The sequence below is a fragment of the Odocoileus virginianus genome, chromosome 17 (genome assembly GCF_023699985.2).
Source record: "Odocoileus virginianus isolate 20LAN1187 ecotype Illinois chromosome 17, Ovbor_1.2, whole genome shotgun sequence".
Lineage (NCBI taxonomy): Eukaryota > Metazoa > Chordata > Mammalia > Artiodactyla > Cervidae > Odocoileus > Odocoileus virginianus.
Genome location: NC_069690.1, coordinates 26,557,712 through 26,576,036, shown reverse-complemented (window position 1 = coordinate 26,576,036; position 18,325 = coordinate 26,557,712). Strand labels below are relative to the sequence as shown.

Sequence of the window (18,325 nt, the reverse complement as noted above, 5' to 3'; positions counted from 1 at the left end):
CTTTAGCTCACAGGTGTTCAGGGGATGTACTTAGGGAATTACATCCAAAGAGCCTCATCTATACTTGGACTTGATTTAGATGGCATGTTGGTTTCTAGGACTGCCATAACAAAGGACCAAATACTGGGTGGTTTAAACAACAGAGATTATTTTCTCACACTTCTGGAGACTAGAGCCAAGATCAAGGTGTACTTAGGTTTGGTTTCTTCTGAGATCTTCCTACTTGGTTTGCTGGTGGTCACCTTCTCTGTGTCTTCATGTGGTCTTTCTTCTATGCATGCACAACCCCGATGTCTCTATTCCTAGTCTCATAGGATACCAGTCAGTTCGTGTAGGGCCCATCCTATAACCTCATTTTAATTTAATCACCTCTTTAAAGACCCTGTCTCCAAGCGTAGTCACTTTCTGAGGTACTGAGAATTAAGGCTTTAATACATGAACTTGGGGGGAAACAAAACTCAGTCCATAACAGCAGGCAAATGTATTGCAAAATTCTGAACATTCATATTTTCCTGATGCCTCACCAGGTGACCAGGTAACCAGGTGTACCAGTGGGGTCTGGTTGGTTTAGTTCCTGCCACAAGTTCCTCTTCTGGGCCTCCCCTCTCTGTGACCTAGTGACACTCAAGTGCACCAGTAAATCCCCTCACGCCTTTTGCTTGTGGACTCTACCCTGACCACAATAATGACATTTGCCCCCAGGTCCTCACACTCTCTCTCTCAGCTGTCCATCTGCTCGCTTGAGCCTGTTCCCAAGGTGTTCTTCCCATGTGTCATGCCATGTCCCCCTCTTCTAGGACCTCTGATTTCTTTTTTTTAATATTTGGTTTTTGTTTTTGTTTTTTTTGTTTTTTTTTTTTGCTGCACTGGGTCTTAGTTGCAGCATGTGAAATCTAGTTCCCTGACCCAAGAATTGAACCCAGGCCCCCTGCATTGGGAGCATGGAGTCTTAGCCACTGGCCCACCAGAGGATGTCCCATAGGGGCCTCTAATTTCTTTTGCCTCTCAAGTGGCATTGCCACAGCCAAGTTGGAACAGTTCTTAAAGATCTCACAAGGGGGACTTAACTCCATCATTTATAACACAGCAAGATTCTAAAGTTCCAGCTGATTGATGCTGGGATTGGATGAGACTTTGGGGGGCCTTGGGATAGGTGAGCATATTTTGCTTGTGGAGGGAATGCAAACAATGTATGACCAGGAGGCAGACTCTGGTGACTTTAAAATATACCCACAAATTCTCTCTCTTTTTAAAATTTGGACACACTATGTGGCATATGGGATCTTTGTTCCCCAACCAGGGATCTAACCAGTGCCACCTGCAGTGGAGGCATGGAGTCTTAACTACCGGACCACCAGGGAAGTTACCCCACAAATTCTTGATACTCTTTCCCTCAATAGGTAGATCTTAACTCCCCTCCCTTTGAGTGTGGGGTGAACCTAGTGACTTGCTTCCAACCAATAGAACTATGGTGGAAGTGACGGAGGATTTCTCCCAAGACTAGGTCATAAAAGGCACTGGAGCTTCCTCCTTGTTGCTGTCTTCAATGGCTCTCTGTGGGGGTAACTAGCCCTGAAGTAGCGCATGAAGAAGCCCTTGTGGGGAGAAACTGAGGCTTCCTGCCAGCAGCCCTACCAGTGAACCATATTAGAAGTGGATCCTCCAGCCCCAGTCAAGCCTTCAGATGACATCAGCAGACTTCAGATGACTCATCTGACATCCTGACTGTCACTTCATGAGAGAACCTGAGCAAGAACAATTCAGCTAAGTTGCTCCCAGGTTCCTGACCCCAGAAACCTGCATGATAATAAATATTTATTAAGTGGCTAAATTTGGGGGAATTTGTTACCCATCAATAAATAATATACCAGGTCTTTATCAAAAGAAGAAAATTATATATAGACTGGAATAGTGGCCCCCTTATTTATTTAGGTTACCTGCCTAGCCTCTGTAGGCACTTGAGTGTATGACTCCTACAGAATTACAGAATCACTTTCTCTAATTAGATTTTATCTATTTCTAAGGCAGTGGTCATGACACACCTATGTTTTGTGTCCCTTCCCCAGGATGACTGATTCAATAAATCCTCCCGCAAACCCTTTCTAGCTACCCGTGGGAGGAGCATAAGGAGGACACTGAGTAGGGGTTTGTGGAATGTCTGTTCTGCCTAATTGTCAAGACGCTGCATTAGGTTCTTTGTTCAGAATATTTGCTTGAAGCTAGGTTAGAAATTCCACAGCTGCTAGTCAGGTAGGGTAAAGATAGGAACCTTTTTTAAAAAGCTCAAATAAAATAGATATCAGGCATATATATTAGGTTGAAATCATATGAAATTAGAAGTTAATTTTAACTGCTGAAACAGCGATGTCATATGGTTCAATAATAACACATATTTTTTTAACATATCCAATCCACTCACAATTTGTCCCTGTACTCCTCCAGCTTGCTGGCATCAGGGCTCTAGCTGGAGGGATATAACATGATACGGATCAGTCATACAAGGCCAGCAAAGTGCAAGATACCCAAATCCCAATAGTCTTGGCCAGCACTGCCTAAACCAGAGGCCACGTGTCTTTGTGAGCCTGGGTTTATAGCACACATGTGTGACTTGTCTTTTGACCACAGGGCCTGATCCTACTGGTTTCCTTTCTTGCTCTCTGTCAGTCCTGTTGTTATAGAGTGGTGGGCATGGGAGATGGAGTAGAAAGCTATAACAGCCAGAGTCAGGGAGGTGAAGTTAGGGGTGGTGGTGGAGGAGTTGCAGGTGGTGGAGGTGGAGGTGGTGGTCGAGGAGCTGATGAAGGTGGCGGCGGTGGTGGAGATGGAGGTGGTGGTGGTACAGTTTGAGTTGATGCTGGTGGTACCCAGACACAGGGCTTTTTGAGTTCTCAGTCATCTGAGCTGGACACTGCAGGTGGGATTGCTGCTGGGGGCACAACCATACCCTCTACTGTGCTCTCCTTGTTTAACCTGCTTCTTTGCCCTTGGGTCATTTTGCTTTTGAACCCCTCACTGTGAGTAAACCATCAAGTTCAATAGTGGTATCTCTCTCCTGATGACTCTCCAGCTACTAAGAACAAATGTTAGGGCAGAGGTAACAAAATTGAAAGAAGTTTAGCTCCCAGAGAGGTGTTTGCCTGTATACAAGTGTGCTTGTTGAGGGGAGAGATGGGCAGGCTTGAGGACCACAGTGTGCTGAAAGGCCCCTTGGCAGAAAGAACTGGGAAACACACTTGTTCATTCTCCCTTACTCTCCTTATTCAAGCTCTTGTCTTGTCTCAACAACTGCTGGACATGACAAAAAAGAGACAATTTATTCTACATCATCTAAGCTGTAGGCAAGGCAGGAACAAAGACGAGGTGTGCAGAGCTGGCCTAAAGTCCTCCCTCTCTAATTCCTTGCAGTGATGAGGGCCAACCTACTTCAGGGTTTGGAGAGGGGAAGGATGAGGAGGCAGGTTCAGAGGAATAAACAGGACTTGGAGTCAGGGATGTCTTCTTTTGCTCAGGGTCCAGGACTTCCTCCTGGCTGACAGTTGTGTTGGAGGTAACCGGCTCACTCACAGATTCATGTTCGGAGCTGGAACTGCTGCTGCTGCTGCTGGCGGGATGGCTCAGAATCAGACACCAGAACTCTCCATGGTTGAAGTAGCAGAGGACTGCTGGAAAAGGACAAGGAGAAAGGGGAGAGGAAAGTCAGAGATTGGGAAGAACAAGTGGCAAGCAAAGTGAGGCCAAGGGGAAGAAAAGTCCCTAAGAACCTATCCCTGGGGATTGACAGCCCTCTCCCTCCACACTTTCCCTGCCCCGACCCACCTGTGTTCCCTGCTTCCCAGGGCCCTCTGGATCACTCACCACAGATGGCATACAGGATAAACACCAGCCAACCTATGAAGTAGCTCCAGCAGAGGGGGATTGATAAATTCTTTCTCAACTCGAAGAGCCAGACATTAACAGGGAACAGTATGAGGGTGAAGAAAATGAAGAAGGCTAGGAGACAAAGGGGTGCAAGGGGGTCTTATTTTCACTCAAGAATTCCAAAAGCATTCTTCCTTATCTGCTGAACTACAGTCACAAGCCACAACCCCCATCAGCGCACACAGAGCATGCGGTCCCAGAGGTTCATGGGAATCGACCTCTCCACCTCCACCCCACCAGTGATCAGGAGTCAATGGAACTCAGTTCTCAGCCAACAACTACTAGTTCTGTCCTCCCACCACCCACAAACCCAGACCCCACTCCCAAAGAAAGGAAGAGGAAGAAGTGCCAGGAAGACGTGGGTTAGGAGAAACTAAGGACCTTTTCCAGAGCTAGGGGGCACCTTCACAGAAGCTCATGACAGTCCCAATCCAGCCAAAAAAGGTCAATTTCTGAAGACCAGGTATGTACGGCAGGTGCAACCAGATGGTGAGGATGATGCCCAGCCCCAAGGCCAGGCAGAAGGTAATCTTGGCCACCCCGAAAGCTGGGTGATTTGTCCACAGCTTAAAACTGTCTAGGGAAAATGAGAAAACAGGATGAACTAAAGATTCACAAAAGACAAAATATAATCGAATAAGCAAATACACGAAAACAACCAAACAAATGCACATTTGAGATAACAATAATAAAATATCACTTTCATCTATTAATAGGCAAAGATTCTTGATGTGGAGATTGTGTGATAACCCCAACCATATGAAAACAAATGCCTCAAAGGAGAAGCTGGACAGACGACTTGAACTGCAGTTCTCAAAAAAATACAAATGTCCAATAAAAACATGAAACTCAACAACAACAAAAAAAGAAACTCAACAATAAGAACTACAAATTAAATGTGATTTTTTTGGTTTATCAAATTAGCAAAGATCAAAACAAAATTGATCATATCTAGTGTAAGAAAGGATTTAGAGAAAAGAGGTGCTTTCACACACCATTGGTGGGTAGGATCTCTGATGTGTGATCAGAGATGCTACCCAAATCTAAATTTTTAAGACCCATTGCCCCGGCAATATATCCTCTTGGAATTTATGTTAAGGAAACAATCCAAGATATGCATCAAAATTTATGTACAGAGATCTTCTTTCCAGAATTATTTATATGTCTGACAAGAGAGTTGTTAAGTTATAAGGTACCCACACATTAGATTATTATGTGTTCATTAAAAACCATGATATGATAGATCATTGTCTCCAGATAGAATCTAAGGAGGGAACCTGGAAGGTGGAAGGCTCACTTTAATCTGTTGTGTTTTTTGAATTTTCACTGTGTTCATATACTATGTAATAAAGTAAATTTTTAACATAGATATTTATAGAATAGTTATTTTATGATACAAATAATATGCTTACCACTGAAAAGTGGAGTTTACAACACCGAGCATGTAAAATGATTACAACTTTGAAAAATTAAAAAACATATTTGTTAAAAATAAAGCTACATATATATTTATTTGTATTTATTTTATATAGATACACAAAAGACTGAAAGTTAACTGCAATTATATCTGTGTGAAGAAATTTTAGGTGATTTTTATTTTCTTTCTTAAACTTTCTTCATTCTAACAATAATTGTGCAACTTTTTAAATTAAAAAAATAATATATTCATGTGTTTAAAGTTAACAGTCATAACTTTAAAAAGAATATGAAAAAAATATGTATGTGTATAACTGAATCACTTTGCTATAGAGCAGAAATTAACGCAACATTTTAAATCAATTATACTTCAATAAAATAAAATTTTAAAAAATAAACAGTCATTGCTGACAAAGTTACTATGAAACAGCCTCTTTGTACATTGTTAGTGGAAGCTTAAATTGTTTTCATACTTTTTGAAAGCAACATGGAAAATTTTATCAAAAAGCCTTATGATAATTATACTCTTTGATCCATTAAACCCACTTTAGGAAATCTATTCCAGAGATACTAAACACAGGAAAAACTTCATGATTAGCAAGCTTTGTTGGTCCTTTTTTCTTAAGTATGTAACTGGAAATAAATTTGCCAAGAATAAATAAGATAGTCAAGTCACAATTAAAAAATCTATTAAGTTGAATAATATAGTCTTAATATGGGGTGTTTATTATATCTCATACATTTTTAAATAATATAAGTAATAAAAATAATCTAAAGATATAAAATAGTTTATGAAGAATGAATATAACTATGTAAAAATTATTCAAAATGTGTTCAATTTTTTAAAAAAGAAGCCTGGAAAAAAATTGAGTGCTTAATAAACATCCAGTAGTGACTGTCTTTGAGTAACTTATAGAGCAAAAACTCATGTAGGTGCTTATGTTTTTGAGCCAGACACATCTGAGTTATAATTGTAAACCTGCCATTATTAGGTTGTTATGTATGAATTTGCTCAGGTGAAAAGAGGTCAAAATTTGGCCCCATCTTGTGGTTCAGCCTAATAGCTTTATGATCTTGAGCAAGGTAACCTGAGTCTCAGTTTCCTCATCTGTAATATGAGGATAATTATCCCTAGCTCTTAGAGTTGATAGGGGATTAACTTAAGCAAATAGAATAAGGTTGCAAATAATGATAGCTTTTGTTGCCCCACATTTATTGGAATAAGGACGTATTACTTTCATGATGGGGCTTCCCTGGTGATTCAGTGGTAAAGAACCTGCCTGCTAATGCAGGAGACTGCCTGCAATGAAGGAGAGACAGGTTTGATCCCTAGGCTGGGAAGATCCAGAAACGGCAGCCCCCGCTCCTCCACCCACCCACCCAGTATTCTTGCCTGGAAAATCCCTTGGACTGAGAAGCCTGGCGGGTTACAGTTCATGGGGTCTCAAGAGTCAATCACGACTTAGCAACTAAAGCACCACCACTTTCATAATGGAAGTAAATAATGGCTGTGTAACTTTTTTTTCTTAATATGGAGCTTTTTTTTTTTTTTTGAAGCTTTTATTGAATTTGTTACAATATTGCTTCCGTTTTCTGTTTTGATTTTTGGCTGCCAGGCATATGGGATCTTAGCTCCCATTGACCAGCGATGGTTCTTGCACCCCTGCATAGGAAGGCGAAGGCTTAACCATTGGACTGCCAGGGAAGTCCTCTATGGCTGTGTAACTTTAAAAAAAAATGTTAATAAGGTCAAGAAGTGAAATTTAGGGGTCAAAAGTTCTGGTTTTCCACAAATGTTGAGAAAGGAGACCCAAACCTGGGAGGTGAGGGGACAACAGAGGTGAAATTAACAAGACTAGGAAATGGAGTAGCTGCAGGAACTCTGGGAAGGAGGAAGGAGCAAGGTAACGGGAGGTGGAAACACAGATCTGGTCCAGAAGAGCAAAAGCCTGTGGCCAGGGAAGAACAGCGGTGGGAACGTGGGCCTGCAGAAGAGCATTCTGAGGACTCCTAAAGCCTCTCCTCAAGCTCTGGGTCCGAAACCCTTGAGGAAAGAAATTCCCAACCCCCTAGGGCTCTTCTCCCAGGATAATAGTGAATTACGTCATTCATGAGTGATTCACAAACCCCTAGAGTCCAAGTCCCTCACAACATTTCTGTAAGCACAGACTTGACTGCGAGCCTTCCCATAGGGGCAGGAGAAGTGGTTTGCCCAACTGAGGAGGAACAATGATCCCTGGGGGGTCTCAGGGCCGGTAGAACCATTTTACTGGTCAAAAAAAGTGGGGCTGACCAGAGGGAAGGGCCAAGAATACTGGGGTGCAGAGGTTGAGGCCAAGGCAAACAGGAGCCCCTGGGGTGGGATGAGGAAGTAAGGGTCTCACCTTTCCCATTCTGAGTTGGAACCGCTCTTGGATTTGTAGAAATGCAGGAGCCCCTGGGACATTATATGAACTGACGTGTAGATTTTGGTGGTGACGTTCATGGGCCAGTGCTGGTAGAAACGGATCTTCTCAAGGCACAGCCATTTCTTGGAGAAGACCATGACCACCAGCAGGATGAAGGCGAGCAGGCTGAGCTCTGAGGCCAGCACCTGCGATATCCAGCGGGAGCTGTGTGTAATCCTGCACTGCAGGAGTAGCGGAGAAACCCTGTGGAGCTTCACGCTGTGGCCCTTAATCACCGGCCAGTTACTGTCAGGGGTGGAGACACAGTTCTGCACCCCTTCCTCTTGTCCAGGGCTCACCGCCACCCCATCCTGCTTTCCAGCCCTCCCAGCCCTTTCCAGGCTTCTGATGTTCATCACTTTCTCTTCCTGACCCAGGGAATTCATCCCTAATGTTCCCTGTCCCCATCTTGAGTACTCCCTGACTCCACTTCTATCCTCCACCCCATCTCCCCCTTCCCTTGCCAGTGTCAGTTGTCCTTCATCATTTAAATGTTTTCATCAGGCAGAGCAGTGGCCACCACAGCACCTGGGGTCTGGAAAAGAACAACCCATTCAGCAGGAGAGGGCCCCTAACTGCCATGGAATATTCCTTTGTGGAGGGAGGGGGGGCATCAACTGGGGGAAGGGGCCCACAGCTTCAGCTCAAACTCTTTCTGGAAACCCTGCTCCTCTGAGGCCTCAACTCAGAACTGTGGGTGTGATGCCTCCTTCCTCTAAGAGCCCTGGTTGCTGAGGTTCTCCTTTGCTCTTCCCACATCCTCTGCCCTAACCCCACCCCCAAGTACTCACGGATGGAGCAGGAGAAGGGGAGGAGCTTGTCCCCAGGGAGACGACTGGATATGCCACCCACAGGTGTCCCCAACCTTCTCCCTACTTCCCCCACCTCTACTCACTTCTGGTCCTCAGCTCCCACCCCTTCCCCTCTTTTTCCCTTTTTCCCTTTTTTTTTTTTTTCTGTTAGCACCAGAGGGGAAAGACACAGGACCAGGAGGGGACGTGAGAGTGTCATACAGTCTTGAGATTTTCCTAAGCTGCCTTTTGAGCTATAGGAAAATAAATCTGAGTCACCCGAGGCAGCCTGATCACTGTGGCTTCCAGACCTCAGTTAGCCCCTGGAATTCTCGTGAGCAGCAAGCCTCTCAAATTTAGGCTGTGAGTCTGAATTCCATCAGAGTTGATTCACTTTATGAAAAGAGTGATACACGTGGTTAAGAACAAAGGCTTTCGGTCCAGCAACCCAAGAGATGAATTAGGGGTCTTCCTCTTAATGGCCTTATGAACCTGGAAGAATCATATAGCTTCTCTGTGTCTTAGTTTACTCATCTGTAACATAGGACAATACTTGTCTAGATTTGGTATGAGTATTGAATAAGATAATGGACAAAAAGCAATCTTTTGTTCATAGTAAATTCCCAGAAAGTGGAGACATTATTTTTAAATATTTTATTTATTTATTTGGCTGTTACCGGCCTTAGCTGCAGCATGTGGGATCAAGTTCCCTGACCAGGGATTGAACCCTGGCCCCCTGCATTGGGAACACAGAATCTTAGCTGCTGGACCACCAGGGAAGTCCCAAGCAGCATCATTATTGTTATTGTTTTCATTGTTGTGCACTCTCACCAGCAAACATAGAAGAAAGAGCAAAAACACAGGTTTTTAGCAGGCATCCTTGCTGACGAGTGACTGCAAATGATGGAATGGAATTGAAATTAATATAAGCCAAAAGGGGAGTTAATTATAGATCATGAGGTCAAGTGCACAGCTGGAACTCAGAATAATTAGAATCATGAATTCAAATCCTGTGTGGACTCTGCCTCTCTGTCTTAATCTATTTGGTCTGCTATAACAAAATATCATAGAGTTGTTCAGTCGCTTAGTCATATCCAACTCTTTGCAACCCTGTGGACTGCAGCATGCCAGGCTTCATAGACTGCAGAATTTATAAACAACAGAAACTTATTTCTCGTAGTTTTGGAGGCTGGAAGTCCAAGATCATGGTACCATCCAACCATAATTGGCATTTTCGGGCGATAGCCCAATTCCAGATCACAGACTTCTTGTTGTGTCCTCAGGTGAAGCTAGGGATCCCTGTGGGGTCTCTTTTAAAAGGACATTAAGCCTATTCATGAAAGTGAAGCCTCCCACCTCCTCAAACCTTCACCTTGCGGGTTACTTTCCCAACATATGTATTTGGGGGACACAGATATTCAGATCACAGAACTTGGACTCTGGTCTTGCTTCTCCTTGATCATTGTTTTTTAAAAAACATATTTATTTTATGAATGCATTTATTACTTTTGGTTGTGCTGGGTCTTCATTGCTGCTCCAGGGCTTTCTCTAGTTGCGGTGAGCAGGGACTTCTCGTTGCAGTGGCTCACCTTGCTGCGCAGACCACAGGCTCCAGAGATGCATCAGCAGTTGTGGCACATGGGCTTAGCTCCTCCGCAGCACGTGGAATCTTCCTGAACCAGGGATCAAACCTGTATCCCCTGTACTGGCAGGTGGATTCTTATCCACTGTGCCACCAGGGAAGTCCCTACCTGAGTATCTTTTTCTTTCTCTGTAAACCACCCTCCGCCTTTTCTCTCATCCACATAGTGAGAAATGTGGCCCTTACACCCCCACACAGTCCATCTTACACCTTTAGAAGCCAGAGCAAAGATCGCTCCATTCCAAACCCAAATATTCTCTGGCGCTGCCAGGGACGAGTGCAATCCCATTAACCATGGTCAGGGTCACCCAAGTCTGGAGGCTGACCTACAAACTAATGACAGATAGGGAGTTGGTGGGCAAATTCCCTAGCTTTCTCAGTTACAGGTAGGAATAACTGTGAAGTGTGCTCTATGCCAGGAGGGACCAGTGTTGGAGGGAAGGGGCTGGCCCTACTAGGAATGAGAAATCATATGCAGCACAATAGAATATGGAAGAATCTAGGCAATACAATGTTTCCTGAAAACTGTAACTCCCAGAAAACAATGCCACAGATATGATACCATTTTTATAGAGATTATAAATAAGCACAACTAAGCAAAACATTGTTGAAACATACATTCTATTATGATTGCATGGCATGTTTTAAAAAGCAGTGGAATGATAAACACAAAATGTAAAATAGTGGCTATTTCTCAGGGGAAGCAGGGAAATGGGACAGAGAGGGTTACACTGGTACATACACCAGTAGGCAGTAGGCTATTGGTTTCTGAGTTGGGTGATGAATGCACAGATATTCATTACATTAGAATCATTTAGAATCATTTGGCCAAGCACCAAAGAATTGATGTTTTCGAACTGTGGTGTTAGAGAAGACTCTTGAGAGTCCCTTGCACTGTAAGGAGATCAAATCAGTCAGTCTTAAAGGAATTGTAACGTAATTAGCCTCCAACTAATAAAAATAAATGGAAAAAAAATCCTAAAGGAAATCAACCTTGAATATTCACTAGAAGGATTGATGCTGAAGCTGAAGTTCCAACACTTTGGCCATCTGATGTGAAGAGTTCACTCATTGGAAAAGACTCTGATGCTGAGAAATATTGAAGGCAGGAGGAGAAGGGGATGACAGAGGATGAGATGATTGGATGACACCACCAATTCAATGGACATAAATTTGAGCACACTCCGGGAGCTAGTGAGGGACAGGGTAGCCGGCATGCTACAGTCCATGGGGTCATAGAGTCAGACACAACTGTATGACTAAACAACAACAAATAACTGTGAATGTATATTCCATATAAACCTGTGAATGTATCAAATACTGTTTTTCAAAAGGTAATTAAAAATAGTCCAACACAATCTCCTCAAGAAAGGAAATGTAATCTTAGTGATTACTAGCTCTGCAATGAAAGATATTTATACAGTCACAATATATAAGGTAAACACTTTATTGAGTTTCAATTTTATTTTTTTTTTTAGTTTCAATTTTAGAATCAACAGATGGACAAAGCACGGAAGACTCAACCACAGCTATGAAAGTAAACATAGCTGTTATCAGTCTTGATGTTGCCAGAATAAAAGCCTAGAAGAGGTAAACCAGGAGGCAGAAGGAAGAGAAAGAGCCAAAGGGAAGGGAGAGGGATCTGACAAGAGAGTCTCCATGTAAGGTTGTGCAGGATGGGCACTGCACAAGAGCACATGGCAAAGAGGGTAAGAACTGAACTCTAGTCTTCATTCTGCTCAATCAGCCATACCCCACCAAGGGGTCCCCAATGGCCTGGAGGAAGATGTGCTTTGTTCTACATCTACATAAAGGTGCTGCTCCCTGCCAAGTCAACTAACCCTACGTCTGTTCAGAAGGGCTGCCTGTTAACCACAAGGTTGTAGGCACACAGGGCCCTCTTGGGCTAGCAGCAGCACTGACCGATTATCTTGTAAGATTTTGTATCAGTGTGAGTTCTTTGGTTACAAGCACAAAGCCAGACTGACTAAGCTAGGCAAAAAGGAGTATATTGGGTGATACCAAGTAAGCACAGACTCAAAAGGAAAGCAGAACATCCAAGCCTAGAACTCAACAGAGACCAGGGGAGCATGGACAAATCATTAGCAACAGCTGGTCTCCCAGGACTTGCCTGGTGGTCCAGTGGTTAAGACTCCACACTCCCAAAGCAGGAGGCACAGATTTGATCCTTGATTGGGGAACCAAGATCCCACATCCGTGCATGACCTAAGACATAGAATAAATAAATAAAAATTAAAATTTCTTTAAAAGTAAAAAAGAACTGGTCTCTCTACCCACCATTGTCTCCCAGATCCCCCTGGACCTCCATCCTTTTCTATTTCTAGGTAGGATTCCAAAGCATCTGACTAGCTCGGATGCCTTGATTGACAGCCCAAGAACTACATGGGCATAGGAAGGGATCACTTCCCCCAAAAGAAAGGAAGCTGAGCAGTAGACTAGTAATGATCACGTGCTCACACAAGTACAGAGTGGCAGCCGGAATGGAGTGAGAGACTGGGAGATTTCTGAAAAGGAAGGAGCCCCACTGTTGCATCAGTAAGGGCAGGTGCTTACCCAGGCTTCTAGGACAGTAGCCCCTGGAGAACATGGAATTAGGCTTAGAACATGGACTCGAGAACACAAGCTTATTGGTCACTCCTTGAAGGTCCACGTGGATGTGCTTTGCTGCCTATGTGACACTTAGAAATAGTCCTGCCCCAAGCCAGCTCACCCCAGTACAAACTCCAGCATGAATCTCCTCTGTGATGAGCTCCCAGATCCCTGGCCTTGCTAGGATATCTCTGTGGCCAGAATCCATGTGCTGCAAGGTCCCTCCCTTTTGCCTCTATGAAATATACATTCTTCCTTCACGTGGGCCTGTCGAAGGTGGCATTTCTCAAACCCTGATGTGTGTACTCCTGGTCTGGGCATCTCATTAAAATGCAGATGCCACAGTTTGGACAAACAGGTGGTGCCCCAGGTGGTGCCTGTGCTGCCATTCTAAGGATAGCACACTGAATAAAGAGCTAGACTCCTGAAGATCTAGGTTGCTAGATCCACTCTCCTCCCAGGATGTCCTTTGACCTTTAGGCTTTGGGCACATGGGAAAATGATGGGCAGACAGGCTTGCTTGTGTGTGTCCTGCTTTCTTGGTTCTGCCTCTGTGGGACATTCCATTGCCTTCTATATACCAACTAAACAGAAGTAGAAAGAAAAAGAGGCTGCTTAAAGCAAGAAGTGAAGTAACTGCAAAAAAAAGAATTTCTGCTCCTGGAAGAGTGCAGTTTAGAAGAATGAAAAGACAAGACACAGACTGGGGGAAAATATTCTCAAATCATATATTTGATAAAGAACTTATATCAAGAATATACAAAGAACACTCCAAACACAATAATAAGAAAACAAATTACTCAGTTTGTGAAAGGCCCAAAGTTTTGAACAGACACTTCATCAAAGAAGATATACGAATGGCCAACAAGCACATGAAAAGATATTCAGCATCATTAGTCATCAGGGAAAGGCAGATTAAAAACCACGAGATACCACTACACACCTAATAGACCGTCATGCAAAACAAAACAACAAAACTGACGATGCCAATTAGTGGCCAAGACACAGAGCAGGATACCAGCCACAGCACTCATACTTTGCTGGTGGGAATGCAAAATGTACAGACACTTTGGAAAACAGATGGCTGGTTTCCAATAAAGTTAAATTAAACACTTACCATTGTTATCATCATTGTTGTTCAGTCCCCCAGTCGTGTCCGACTCTTTGCGATCCCATGGACTCCCAGAGACAGGCCTCCCTGTCCCTCTCCATCTCCTGGAGCTTGCCCAAGTTCATGCTTATTGCATTGGTGATGCCATCCAGTCATCTCATCCTCTGATGCCCTCTTCTCCTTCTGCCCTCGATCTTTCCCAGCATCAGGGACTTTTCCAATGAGTTGTCCTTTTGATTCAGATAACTAAAATACTAGAGCTTCAGCTTCAGCATTAGTCCTTCCAGTGAGTATTCCAGGTTGATCTCCTTGCTGTCCAAGGGACTTTCAGGAGTCTTCTCCAGCACCTCAGTTCAAAGTATTCAATTCTTTGGCATTCTGCCTTCTTTATGGTCCAGTTCTCACAGTCATATGTGACCACTGGGAAGACCATAGCCTTGAGTATAATGGACCTTTGTTGGCAGAGATATGACCTAGTAATCCCACCCCTAGGTGTGCACCCAAGTGAAATGAAATCTACATTCATCCAAAAACCTATATGAGAAGGAGTTCTCTGGTGGTCTAGTGGTTAGGATTCGGCACTCTCATTGTTGTGGCCTAGGTTCAAGTCCCTCAAGGAACTGAGATCCCTCAAGCTGCATGGTGTCAGCCAGTCAGTCAGTTCAGTTGCTCAGTCATGTCCACAAACAAAAAAACAAAACAAACACAAGGCCTATGCAAGAATACTTAACAGTGACTTTATTTGTAATCATTTAAAAGTGGAAACAGGAACTTCCCTGGTGGTTAAGACTCCATGCTTCCAACGCTGGGGATGTGGGTTCAATCCCTGTTCCCAGAAATATTAATAAGATCCCACAAGACTACATGGCCAAAAAAAAAAAAAAAAAAACCACCAAACTGGAAACAACCCAAGCATAGGGAATGAATAAACAATTGCTGTGCATCCATGCAATGGACTCTTATTCGACAATAAAAAGAAAAGTGTTGACATAACAATGTGGACAAAAAGCATTATGCTAAATGAGAGAAGCCACACTTGAAAGGCTACCTATTGTATAAGTCTATCTATACGACATTATAGAAAAGACAAAACTGTAGGGATAGAAAACAAACAAGAGGTTGCCAGAGGCTGGGGTGGGATAAGGGGTTCAGCACAAAGGGGCACAAGTGAACTTAAGGGAGCAATGGAACTCTTGTATCTTGATTGTAGTGCTGATTACATGACTATATGTGTGCTTAGTCATGTCCAAGACTCTGTAACCCCATGGACTGTATAGCCCATCAGATTCCTCTATCCATGGGGATTCTCCAGGCAAGAACAGGGGAGTGGGTTGCCATGCCCTCCTCCAGAGGATCTTCCCAACCTAGGGATTGAACCCATGTTGCCCTCATTGCAGGTGGATTCTTTACTGCCTGAGCCACCATGGAAGCCCAAGAATACTGGAATGGATAGCCTATCCCTTCTCCAGGGAATTTTCCTGACCCAGGAATTGAACCAGGGTCTCCTGCCCTGCAGGCGGATTCTTTACCAGCTGAGCTACCAGGAAAGATGGTGGATTTTGCTGCATGGGAATTACACCTTAATTTTTTTTTTCAAGTGAAAAGAATTACATTTTAAAAATATTACCTTGGAGAAGGAAATGGCAACCCACTCCAGTATTCTTGCCTGGAAAAGTCCATGGACAGAGGAGTCTGGCGGTCTAAAGTCCATGGGATTACATGACTGAGCATGTGTGCACGAGGGTGGAGGAAGATGGGTTGGTAGCAATAAAGTGGTAGAACTAAAAAAAAAAAACAAAAAAAATAGCACCCCATCGGGCTTCCCTGGTGGCTCAGGGTACAGAATCTGCCACCCATGCAGGAGGCACAGGTTCTATCCCTGATCCAGGAAGATCCATGAAGACCCCACATGCCATGGAGCAACTAAGCCCACGCACCACAGCTACTGAGCCCACACACCCTAGAGAGTAGCTTCAGCTCTCCATACTTAGAGAAAAGCCCACATAGCAGCAAAGACCCAGCACAGCCATAAATAAATAAACAAAATTTAAAAACATAGCACCCCATCAACCTCATAGACTCAGCACATTTTTAAAGGATTTTATCAGGCGTCGTCCAATATACAACATGTTGCCTTCACCAAGTGTCCCTGGTGACTACTGGAACCTGTGACTACTAGAACCTCAGCTCAGCCTGTGGAATGGCTGTGGGGAAAAGCGGGCTCCTCTCACCCACTTGCTTCTCAAGGTCATGATTGTAGCCCACCTCTCCTGCAATAATGAAACAGTGGCCACAACGATGTTGACCCAGAGCCCATAGAAGGGCCAGCGCAGAGGGAGGTCAGTGCCCAATCCTACCTGTATTCTCATTGACTCCCCAAATATGGGTGCCACAGAAGAGCTGTGAGTAGAGAGAACACACAGTGACTACCCCCAACAGAGGCCCAGCTTCCCCAATCTGTCCCCCGAGTCACTTCGTCCAGGTCTGAGACACGCGTGCACTTATCCTTATTGTTTGCTCACTCAGTCATGTCAGACTCTTTGCAACCCCATGGACTGCAGCATGCCAGGCGTCTCTGTCCCTCACCATCTCCCGAAGTTTGCCCAAGTTCATGTCAGTTGCTTTGGTGATGCCATCCAACCATCTCATTTTCTGACTCCCTCTTCTCCTCTGCCCTCAATCTTTTCCAGAATCAGGGACTTTCCCATGAGTCAGCTGTTCACATCAGATGACCAAAATGCTGGAGTTTCAGCTTCAGCATCAGTCCTTCCAACGAGTAGGAAGGCTTTTCCTAAGCCTGTGAAAATGTTTGTTTCTTCCATCTCCCCAGAGGATAGAATATGAAGGAATGGGGTAATGGCAGCTCCAGGATGCCCCTAGCCAGGCAGTAAGCCTCTCTACCATCTGGGCGTTTGTAGCTATGACCCCCCACCACCATGCCTGGAATGCCAGTCAGGGCAGCACTGAGCCTTCTTACAGGAAACCACAGAAGGCAATCCAGAGGAGCAAAAAGTTGGGGGTGGGGGAACAACACAGAACAGAGAGGGTGATGGGCACCAGGAGAATGATATACGTAGCTAAGGCAGAGAGATGGACGTCTGGCAGAAGGTGCTCAGGAGAGGGAGGGAGAGAATGGATGAGAGCCAAGTCACTTACTACCACCTGGACCACCTCTACCCACTTCACTATTCCATCTCCTCTGTCTTTGTTGCCTGGGCCCCATTCCTCCTCCCATGAAGTCCTCATTCTCTCACATCTGCTTCTTTGCTGTATCACTGTGCTTTCTGTTCCTTGGTCTTCTCCAACAGACATGCAAAATGCAGACCTCTCCAGGATTGTGCATATACACACACACACACTCAGGTCACCCCAAGATGGAAAGGGACCTCTGAGATAACAGGAACAGGACAGTCCCCTCACCTCCTGTCTTTTCAGTCTCTTTGGAACATGTGGTTATATTTTCAAGACTTCATGTCCCCCAATTTATTTATTTGGCTGTGCCAGGTCTTAGTTATGGCATTTGGAGGAGGAAACAGTAACCCACTCCAGTATTCTTGTTTAAAAAATCCCATGGACAGAGGAGCCTAGCAGGCTAAAGTCCAAAGGGTTGCAAAGAGTCAGACACGACGGAGTGACTGAGCATACGCACACTGGGATCTCTAGTCGTGGCATGTAAGGTCTAGTTCCCTGATCAGAGATCGAACCTAAAGCCCCTTGCATCGGGAGTTCCGAATCTTAGCCATAATGCAATTCCCCAAACAACTCTTAACTGGTCTCCATCTTTCCATTGTCCCAATATCAGAACCTCTAGCTTGGGGCCTGGAGGTTTCCTTAAGTGGCAGGACTCGGGAAGGGACTGAGGATTTGGGAGGGAACATATACGTGGGATACATGTGCAGCTTTGCCTCTGGATGTGTCTGTGTGTCTCTGAGTATATCAGAGGAAGAGGGGAGTTTCTGTGGAGTGACACCCCACCAGCCCCCAGGAAACTTGTGAGCATGTAGGCCAGTTCCCTGCCCATGACCACTGCCTTCTCTTCCTGGACTTCAGTCCCTTTGTTGCCACCCCTAGAGTGTTCTTTGCTCAGATCTTCCCAGATGCTTCCTTCTTGTTATTTGGGTCTCAGCTTAACGTCTTCTCCTCCAGGCTCTTCCCCAAAGCCACACACACACACACACACACACACACACACACACACACTCACACTACTCTGTATCATAGCCTTTTTTGCATTTTCTTCAAAGTAATCACTTCTATCTGATCTGATCTTAGTTATTAACTTGTTTACTTAGCAACTTCCCCAGAATGTAAGCTCCTTAAGGGCAAGGTCCTTGTCTTTTTCATCTCTGTATCCTCAGATCCTAGAAGAGTGTCTAGTACATAGAAGGCA

At 44.4% G+C, this 18,325-nt stretch overlaps 1 protein-coding gene across 2 annotated transcripts; it reads right to left on the bottom strand.

The window, feature by feature from the left end:
• Window positions 1–872: 872 nt before the first annotated feature.
• On the bottom strand, window positions 873–8,359 carry ODF4 (outer dense fiber of sperm tails 4). Of its 2 annotated transcripts, XM_020869087.2 has the most exons (5): window positions 7,719–8,359; window positions 4,322–4,491; window positions 3,856–3,990; window positions 3,424–3,662; window positions 873–2,464 (listed from the first exon to the last, which is right to left on the bottom strand). In XM_020869087.2, exons 1-5 carry the CDS (start codon window positions 8,165–8,167, stop codon window positions 2,453–2,455), a joined length of 1,005 nt encoding a protein of 334 aa, XP_020724746.2. In that variant the 5' UTR covers window positions 8,168–8,359; the 3' UTR covers window positions 873–2,452. The 2 variants fall into 2 exon arrangements, with proteins under 2 accessions (XP_020724746.2, XP_020724745.2); XM_020869086.2 differs by lacking the exon at window positions 873–2,464 and having other exon boundaries at window positions 3,290–3,662.
• Between the last annotated feature and the right edge of the window lie 9,966 nt (window positions 8,360–18,325).